The 10093-nt window shown below is 40.8% G+C and overlaps 1 protein-coding gene across 1 annotated transcript; it reads right to left on the bottom strand.

Moving 5' to 3' along the window:
* Positions 1–321: 321 nt before the first annotated feature.
* On the bottom strand, positions 322–5642 carry PLK2 (polo like kinase 2). The gene is made up of 14 exons (XM_053448037.1): positions 5396–5642; positions 4560–4667; positions 4340–4456; positions 4096–4225; positions 3872–3959; positions 3658–3753; positions 3248–3446; positions 3011–3158; positions 2681–2778; positions 2429–2546; positions 1722–1962; positions 1483–1612; positions 1251–1361; positions 322–1132 (listed from the first exon to the last, which is right to left on the bottom strand). The coding sequence occupies exons 1-14, from the start codon at positions 5609–5611 to the stop codon at positions 941–943; spliced, it is 1992 nt and encodes a 663-aa protein (XP_053304012.1). The 5' UTR covers positions 5612–5642; the 3' UTR covers positions 322–940.
* Between the last annotated feature and the right edge of the window lie 4451 nt (positions 5643–10093).

Here is a 10093-nt window from a genome sequence, read left to right as displayed (position 1 = left end):
ACAAAGATACTTCATAGACAGATAAAGTCTGGGAATCCTAACCCAATTAATTTAAAGGAGGAATAATGTTATCTGAAAAGGCTACAGCCGTTAAGGTAGGCCTCCTTCCGGAATGTGATCAGAGAATGTAAATGCCCTTAGTCACTTCATGCAACCAGTTATTCTACACACTAACCTCTATAATTGTGGATAGGCTATTTTAAAAGGTCTTATTAGTTTTTAAAGGTCAGTATGTCGTATGCAAATATCCATAATGTTTTGACATTCTTAAGGACAGATACGTAGGTGGATGTAGAATCAATAGAACACATAACAAACCAATTCTTTTTCATTTTTCTTTATTGCCAACAATGTATACTTAAAATAATAAAGACCAAAATAGTCATAAATACATCACTTTGGGCTGTAATAAATTATTTTAATAACTAGGAATGCACTTGTCCAGCCACAAATGTGGTAATTAAACAAAAAATTATGGCCATAGTTCACAGTTAAGCAGCCACAGCTGCATTGATCACAGCGATTCCACAGCGATTCCAGTTTCCGACACTTCCCATGTCCATTATGTTTGACATCCCTTCAGGAAATCGGGGGGGAAAAGTTCACAGTACAAAGCTTCCATATGAATGCTCACTATGGAGCAAATTTCATCACCACCCCACTTTGTCAGATTGCGTTGTTTCTAACCACATAGCCTATGGCTCCTTCAAACTATTACATACATTTTCCACAATCAAGAGAACAACTTTATCCACAGAGGAAAAGCCAACAAAGCAGGATTTAATGGAGCTTCAGTCTGGTCCCAGCCCAGAGCACCACATAGGAAGTTCTTTTCGTACCACTTTCCATTTCCAACACGCTACGTTCCAATGTGTCACGTCTTCGATCTCACAGTGGAGGACAGTTATGTCCTTTGGGTTTCCTGTAGCTTTCAGTCAGTTCAATTGCATCTTTGAAGCAACATGTTCAGGGCATACTCCATTCTGTTTCTAAGGTCGTTTGATCCACCAGACATTAGAAGAGTGCTGAGGCGGAACGTTGTAGACATTCTATCCTCATTAATGTAGGTTAGCAAATACTCGTCATTTTGGTTGGCAATTATAATTTTTGTGTGGTCATGGTAGAAGTTAACCTGAAGAATACAAAAAGTAAACAATCAATCCATGTATTGAATTAGAGCAGCAACTCCACCCACCTCATCCAAGAAAAATGTAGGTCATATGTAAAACACAATTAAAGTTGATGGTTACCTGAAATGTGCCATCATTAAAGAGCATCATTAGAGCTTTGTCGGATTTCAGCCACTGGAGAAGATAAAGTCTTGGTCTACATACATCTGTAACACCTGGTAAATCACCTCCCTTAAAAGCAAAACAACGAAACATTGGTTAGACTTACAATGAGGATTATTTATCTATACAATTGGATTATATATAACATACGAGCTGGCACTTCGTCATGAAAGTTTAATGGGATACTTACATCCATGAGATTCTCTTCCATGTAATGGGAAAAGTATTTCAGAACTGTAACTTGACTAATAAATTGCTCAGGGGCCTCAGTTGCTTGGAAGATGGAACACTGGGCAAGTTCAGCATAGTAGTGCACAGTCCTGTAATAGGGAGGGAAAAAATCAACATATAAGACATTGCCAGAACAAATTTATAAGCAGATGAAACAGTCACATAACAGTTGGGGCTGTTGAGGCCTGCAAGACTCACTTTTTGTCTGGAAGTAAGCTCATGTGCGCTCCATTGTTAAACAATACGCCAACGGTGTGATCGGACAGCTGGTAGCCAAAGCCGTACTTATTGGAGTAGTCAACCCACTTTGTGACCCAGTGGAAGGAGGTGGAAAGCTGTTCTTTTGGAATGCAATCTGAATCAGGCATGTTTTCCAGACATCCTCTTATAACACGAGCAACGGTATCTGCGACACTTCCCATTGTGCTGTCTTCAAGGCCTGGAATAGAAGAATGGTTCATTAATATCAAATGCTGTGGTCTAATCAGCAAAACATAGGTCTTGTGACCAAAACATGACTGCTTTTAACGTTTAATGGGCAACCATCGCCTATAACCTTGAGACCACCCTTGTTTGGACCGTCGGGATAGGCTTGTGGTGTCAGAAAACCAAATTACAGCCGTATAGTCTTTGTTCTAGCCCAAGGCCTAAACATCTATACATTTCTGGCAACATTAGATATTTTAGATATTCCATTCCTGCAGTAAGTGAAGGTGGTGAATTGTCGCAGTATTTATACTCCATAGTGCTATAAAATTAGTACTGATCATTTTCAAGATAGATTGCAAGTTGACTGACCTTATGTAAAAGGGGAAGGGGTAATTAATGTATAGTTAAATCTGTGTGTTCTCTACATTTAACAAGTCAGGACAAATTCAGTTTCATTATGTGATTTTGTTACTTACATTCACTACTGCTACTGCAACTTCCAAGGGTCCCTCTAACAATCATCCGGATTGTATCTCCCATCTGTTGCTTGTCAGGTTTTTCAGGAGCACTTGGTTTAGAGACCGTTTTGCTGTCCTAAAAAGGGAAAAAGAAAACAAAATATTTCCATTAAACACCATGTCAAGATCTAAATTCCACGCTGGTTCTATAAAAAGAAGTTCTGTCTCTGTACAGCTCCCCACCCACCCAATTTACAAAAATCAACCAACCTCATCTGTTGTGGGATTTTGAGGCTGTTGAGATATTGATGTTTTCTTTAAGTCGTGTCTCAGCTTGTAGATTTCTTCATCTTCCTTTGGAAGTTTATCTGCAAAAATAGACAAATTGGTAAGAACATAAAACTCATACATGGAGCTGGTTCTATACACACATAATGGACTCAAACTTCTGTCTTCACCTCAGATTTCCCTCCAAAAACATTTTACAAGCATTACACTAATCATGGATGTGTGAGAAATACCCTACGGTATTTACATACATCAAACTGCTTAACGCAAATCTAACCATTAATGGGGGAAAAAAACAACAAGAATACTCACTGTGATTATCTAAATATTTTGCTTTTTCTTTCTTTCCCCCAAAGAGTGCTGCAGCCGCCTTTTTGAAGAAGCTCTTTGCTGGACTCGTTAGGCGAAAGTCAGGGGCTGTATGGCAACAGCTTGAAGGAAGTCGCTCTGGTGTGAAGCCCTGAAGGAAACGAAAGAATGTTAATTAACCGCCTAATTATATATTAAGCAAGGAAAATGCAAAGAGGATGAACCCTGCCGAGCACAAACCTGTGTGAAGAAATCGTGTTGGATTATTTCGTCCAGACTGGGCCTGTCCTCTGGGCTTCTTGACAACATGCCTGCTATGAGGTGCTTTGCAGAGGACATTAACGAAGAGGGGAGAGAGTACCTGGCCTCTCGGATACATCTGTAGGTTTCTTTAAGATTTGTGGTTTCGAATGGAGGTCTACCGAGCAACATGGTATACCTTTAAAGAAAAGCAAAGGCAGAAGTTATAATACGATAACCAATAAACCGCTGGGAGACAATATTTATGGCCTAGTTCACATCTAGCTATGCCTTAGTTACAGTATCAAGTTAATAACCCTTTAAATATACAAAGTACAAATTGTACATGGTTTATACTTTCTTGACCATAATGGTCCCTCCTAAAAAGAACAAACCCGTCAGATACTTACATTACACATCCCAAAGCCCATACATCAGATTCACAGCCGTGTCCTTGTTTATTAAGCACTTCTGGAGAGAGGTAATTTGGTGTGCCACAAATTGTTCTGAAAATAACAAAACTAGAATGAGCCCGCAGAAAACCAAACAAACATATATAATAGTAATAATAACAATAATATAGCATTTGTATCATGCAGTTTCCAGAATGTGTAGAACACTCACCTTCTTCTTTGTTCAAGAGGTTCCAATCTTGCTGCCAGCCCAAAATCACCCACTTTCAGCTCCATATTTTCATTTATAAAAAAATTTCCTAAAAGGGAAAAAGAAAACGTTAATACAGAAGCTAAACATTCTATTTGAATTTTACCCGTATATAATTCCCACAATCACAGTTTAGGTAGTATGCCCCATATATTTTGCAGTCTAACGCCACATTAATAAATTACCTAATTTTAGGTCTCTGTGGAGGATCTCTTGCTCGTGAAGGTATTTCAGCCCTGACACGATTTGCCTGAGGTAGTAACGCACTTCTGGGTCCGTCAACACTTTCCTGGTCTTCAGTATGTGAGCCATCGACTGTAAAGACAATGGAGGGGATCAGTTGGCTGAAAGCACGGGATCAGAGGGGGAAGAAAAAAAGGGCTTTATAGAAAGAGAAGGAATCCAATCAAAACGGCGCTGGGCGCTCACCCGTCGGCTGCAGTATTCCAGCAAAATGTAAATGTTCTCTTTGTCTTCGAAATAGTGGTAAAACTGCACGATGTGTCTGTGATTGAGGGTCCGATGCAATTCAATTTCCTTATCAATCTGCAGGTACAAATAAAAATTGTTTGAGATATATTTACCAAGAATACATATGGTAATCAATTTTGGGGGGATAAAAAATAAGAAAAATTGATTTTTAGCTCACCTTTTCTCTCTGATGAGGTTTAGACACTCTGCTGTGAGGAATTATTTTTGCAGCATACACTTTGTTGGTTGTCAAGTCTGTCATTTCGTAGCATTTGGCAAATCCACCCTATAGACAAAGCCAAAGGCATAATGAATAAAAGGTTGGTCCAGGCAGGTGGGGAGAAAATAGGCAGATTTACTCCAACTACTAACAAGCTGATGAATAAAAAGGCGTCTGATTGCAAAACAGCAGGATTTAACACAAAATGACCCCTTTGTTGGTGACAAAGACTAGGGGTTGTAATGAGTTAAACAGCATAGCTAGTGAGGTGCAACTGATCAAACCCACAGCTTGCATAACTAAATACACATATATATATAGGTGTGTAATGTATATATATATATATATATATATATATATATATATATATATATATATATATTATACACACACACACTGACTTTCTTTTGTGTAGTAAATCCGCGGTAGTAGTTCATATGTAACGTTTTATTTCTATGTATAATATTAAAGCTCCATGGACACATCGCTCTCCTCGGTTGGTTAACTTGTTGCACTTGCTGGGGGTTTTATTCTGAATGAATGGCGCTGGCCAGACTCTTGCCGATGACCCATTAATAACAATCATTGCGCTTGCCTCTGGGATAACATAACATCGGCGGGGCTGAGGAGCTCGCATGGCCGATGCAGGGGATGCAGCCGAGTGCAGCAGATAACGCAGACATCCAGATGCGAGAAAAGGCAGAAAAAGCATCATTTGGAATAACCCGCACTTCACCCCGGACAGCCTCATCGCCAAAGCCGGCGCCGCCGCCACACAGATGCCATTGGGTTACCTTGCCAAGCACTTTGCCCCTGCAGTAGCGCTTCCCGGTGCCGGGGTCGGTAATAATCCTGGAGACCTCGGCGGTGGAGGTAGGGCAGGTGTGGTGGACATGCTCTCCATCAGCCGGCACCTTCCACCTCCTGTTATCGCACACCCTGCCGATTGCCGGCTCGCACATCTTGCCACCGCTGGCCGGTTGGTAACTGATGGTCCGCAGTATTTCCATTAGATCCACTACGACAACACTCCCGCTGGGGTTCGCACCGATCTGCCCGGTTCACGGCTCTGCCACCTCCTTATATAAGATGTCTGCGGAACGCCCCCTGCGTGACGTTTCCCTAGCAGTCTTTACTGTGGGCCGCCTCTGATTCTCGCCGGATCCTGCGGTCATTGCCTGGGCATATCCCCGCTTCCCCGCTGCAGTGTGCGGGCTCCAATGCCCCTCACTGACACGGAGGGTGGCCTCGGACTGAAGGGAACCTGGGGAGGAAAATACTGAGGGTTAAAGTGGAACACAATCCATTTTTCATTTGTATATTATAGGCTCTGGAATTGAAATATCTGCCCTGGGTATTAATGTGAATATGGGGGCAGATTACATGAGGGACTGGGTTTTAATGTGACTGTGGGGGCAAATTATATGAGGGACTGGGTTTTAATGTGACTGTGGGGGCAGATTATATTGGGGACTGGGTATTAATGTGACTGTGGGGGCAAATTATATCAGGGACTGGGTATTAATGTGACTGTGGGGGCAGATTATATTGGGGACTGGGTATTAATGTGACTGTGGGGGCAGTTTATATGAGGGACTGGGTATTATTGTGACTGTGGGGGCAGTTTATATTGGGGATTGGGTATTATCTTCCGCCGTTATTATCTTTATTAATAATGGCGACTGGTAAGCCCCCGTTCCCTCTGCCAAGACAGCATGTGGCAAACAAAACCATCAGCTGCTGCGGCACCTCCTGGAATGAAGAGCTGTCAATCACAGTCAGATTTCTGTTCAATCATTGACTTGGCGTGACAAAATAAATCCATTATTTGGCACCTGCTTCCCACAGCGGCAGCTCCATTTACCGTTAATGATTTTTTACAAACTGAAATGGTTAAAGTTTAAAGGACAGTAGTGATGGTGCACCTGGCCACCTTAGTTATTTCTCTAACACACACATATACATTATACACGTGTGATGTGCCGCGGCAGCGTGTAGTGAAATCACTCGACATGTGAGGCTGTCTAGGAAACCAAAATACGGGTGGGAGGAAGAAGTAATCGTCTCCGCGCTCCCCCCCCCCACACACGTGATGTCGAGAAGACACATCTCCCACAGCCAGGCGCTCGGAGCGGGGCAGACCGGTGTCATTTCTCTGTCATTTCAGGGTGACAGGCTTGGACACGTCTACGCCTCTCAGTTGTCAAACGAGAACTTGTGAACCGAAGGCGATATCCCTTTGATCTAGCCATGAGCGAGCGGGCATGAGAACGCAGGAGTCTGTATTTAGAAGATCAGGAAGCCCTGCCAGACAAAAGCACAATAATACTCACCTGTCACCCCTTCACACAACAACCCCCGCCAGGCGACAGCTTGACGCTGAACCCCTTTTTCGAGCGGTTTTGTATCCCAATCTCACTAACTAAACCTAAAAAGCCAGGCGCTATCTTTGAGACACCATCTCTGGCGTTGCAGCGGCTGGCAACTCCTCATCCTTTGATTTGGCAGAGACTGACAACCCTTTACCATAGTATTTACAATGGTAACATTAAATCTGGGGACGAAACACCCCTTCTGCTCACACAAATCCTTCTTCTTCGCTGATTAATTCAGTGTTGTGACAGATTCACACATTAGAAAGAAAAAAAACATCTTGTGTGGAAAACGTTAGCTTTTTAAAAACCATTTATTTTCGCTATCATGTCTTAAAACGTGCATGCATTTTTTATATTCTGTGTATACATCTATTAAGCGTTCGTTTCTTCCGTTTAGTATGCGTATAAATATGAAATAATGCAGTTTGTTTAAGTCGTGCGGGGGCCATTACAGACTACGAGGTTCCACTCTTCCGGCACACAAAGGGTTAGCGTCCAGTTCTCTCTTTTGATCTATGCTTTGTGTCTTTTCGGTGTTGGGAGCCGGGTTTACCTGTTCTCATGGATAGGAAGTGCCTTTGTTTACTGTATTTAAATCATGCGGTGAACTTGAAGATGTTCTCATCACGTAGGAAGGCTGCCTGAGGCGAGAGAAGGAGGCAGATGCTGGGTAATAAGCATATTTATGCTGCCACCTCACATAAGCTTAAATTCTTGTTCATTAGCAATAGAGAAGGTAATAAATCCAGTATCTTCTCACGTTACCCTTCTTAAAATTCAAAGCGTACCCAAGTTGACATCCAGAGACTGGGATAGTACAAGTGAATTTATGGTTTCCAAAGGCTTAAGGTATTTGTTGACCTGCAGCAAAGATTGTACAGTACTGACAAGGAGCTTTTATAGTGACTAGACATTAATTGCCCCCTACCTAGTTTTATACCCTAGTACGGAAGCTTTGACTGTCCTGAGGTGTGCATATGTAGACCAAGTTCAACTGAAAAATAAGAGTTCGATGTGAGGACATCTTAAAACCAACACTGGTGGGCCTGGACTTTTTCAGCAGTGGTATCTCCACAGACCACCAGTGGTCCAAAGGGCACTTCATGATGGTCATCATGATGAAAGCAAAACAGGGTGTGTGTGATGTATACAGAATATGGAAAGCAGCAGCAGGAGTTAATAATTATATTATAATTAGCATCCTGGACGGGAGGGCTATGCTTTACGGAGTCTATCTTAACATATATTTATGGTTAATTAACAACCAAATACCTTTGTTATTTGCTATAATTGCTATAATTCCGCAATATATAATATATAACCAACACATTTCGAAAGCATAACTGAGAAATTAATAATATTAAACATACAGAATACACAGAAGAATAGGCTCTGCTGTCCTTCCTTACCATTGGTAACATTAAGAGCCAAATGATTTATAAGATTTTGCAACGACAAAAACAGTTCAATCTGTTGCGCCCTCTAGTGGCCAAACAGTATATAATCTTATAGAGCCTTTCCAACTGCCATAAGCAAAATAAAACATGGACATGTCTAGCATAAAATGTATACAGTATAGCAAGGTGCACTCATAGTAAGTAAGGTACTCTAAAAGTTTTTCAGGAGGGGCTAACCCTGTACACAGTAACCCTGACTGTGTAAAATACACCATAAAGACAAGTTCAGGGTTGTTCACGCTATGGACTGCAATAGTTAAATTGATATATTGCTGTCCATAGAGTGGGCAACCCTGAACTTTTTTTAATGCTTTTTTTGTGATATCACAGGTGTCCAATCCTCACACTACACCCGTCCCCCTAACAAAAGCATGATAATTTACATAAGTATAGTCACATTTCTGATTTAATGTCATTGTTTATAATCATAGCAATTGCGTGCACCAGTTATACCAGAAGTAGATTATCTATGGAAAATACATGCTATCTAGTTTTTGGCATAGACTAAATGACAAAAGACCTTTGTCATTTTGTTACACAGAACCAACATTCACAGAGCAAAATGCACAATCATATAAGCCCTCTGTAGAAGTTTAGATTATTTACAATTACAATTTAAATACAATAAATAAACAATAGAACTAAGTAATGAGAGGGAGCCTCCTAGTGGCTCTGGGAGTAATTGCACCTCCAAGACTTTTTGACAGTGTGCATGTTTGCTAAAATAAGCTAAAACAATATTATGTGAACAATACAAGCAATAATCTTTTAGTCAAACAACATAGTCATTGTCTTGTAGCAATAATGTTGCTAGAAAAATTGTGTGTGGCTAGAGATTTGTTTGCAGCATGCTATGTAATGTTAAATCAAAGACACTCACCTGAACCATGCAATTGTCCATATAAATGAACCACACATCCGTAAAGCAGGAAATACTGTTTTCATGCCCACATTAGCTCTCACTATGGCCAATTAATAATTTTAAAATAGAATATACTAAGAAAACATAACATATGAACCTCACCAATACATAGCACGTTGTATAAAAAGTCACACCTTTATTTCCACATTTATCGAATGATCGGTGTATTTTATCACAGGAAGCGGGTGTTTCAGACAGGGTGTTACCATTTGCAAAGAGTATTTGGATAAAAGAGGTGAGTAATGGAAGGTAGGAAGCATACATCCCAACATTCTCACCAGGACAACAGAATTCATGGGATCCTGGGGGTAGTGGCTTGTCTGAAATGTAACTACTTGCCCAAACTGGACGTTTATAGCCACATCTATAATTAGTGCAATAGTAATGCTTTTCTGTTTAAGGTCACAGTAGAAACAGAAGCATTTCTGAACTCTTCATCCATGAAGACTGCAACCGCCGTCCCAAACCTGAGCACTGATTATTATAAGAAGCTGCCCAAAAAAGCCATGTTCATTTTTTGGCATTAAGAATACTTGCTGCATTTTCTAACCAGAACACATAGAAATGTCGTGTCTGATCCCAACATGCTACCCTTCCAAGCACTTAATATAACATCTATAATGTAATATCTATATAAACAAAACTAGGGGGTATTCGCTGGCCAATACTACTAGTTATATTATAGGAAATGCAGTCATATGAATCCATTCTTTTGAAAAGCCTCATAAAACACATGAA

Source organism: Spea bombifrons, chromosome 1, assembly GCF_027358695.1.
Source record: "Spea bombifrons isolate aSpeBom1 chromosome 1, aSpeBom1.2.pri, whole genome shotgun sequence".
NCBI classification, from domain to species: Eukaryota; Metazoa; Chordata; class Amphibia; order Anura; family Pelobatidae; genus Spea; species Spea bombifrons.
This window is presented reverse-complemented; position numbering and strand designations above follow the sequence as displayed.

Coding starts and splice junctions, on each gene's coding strand:
- PLK2 (XM_053448037.1), bottom strand. CDS start 5,611: ATGGAAATACTGCGGACCATCAGTTACCAACCGGCCAGCGGTGGCAAG. Junction 1,362..1,482: donor TGGAAGAGAATCTCATGGAT/GTAAGTATCCCA, acceptor TTTGCTTTTAAG/GGAGGTGATTTACCAGGTGT. Junction 1,133..1,250: donor TTAATGATGGCACATTTCAG/GTAACCATCAAC, acceptor TGTATTCTTCAG/GTTAACTTCTACCATGACCA.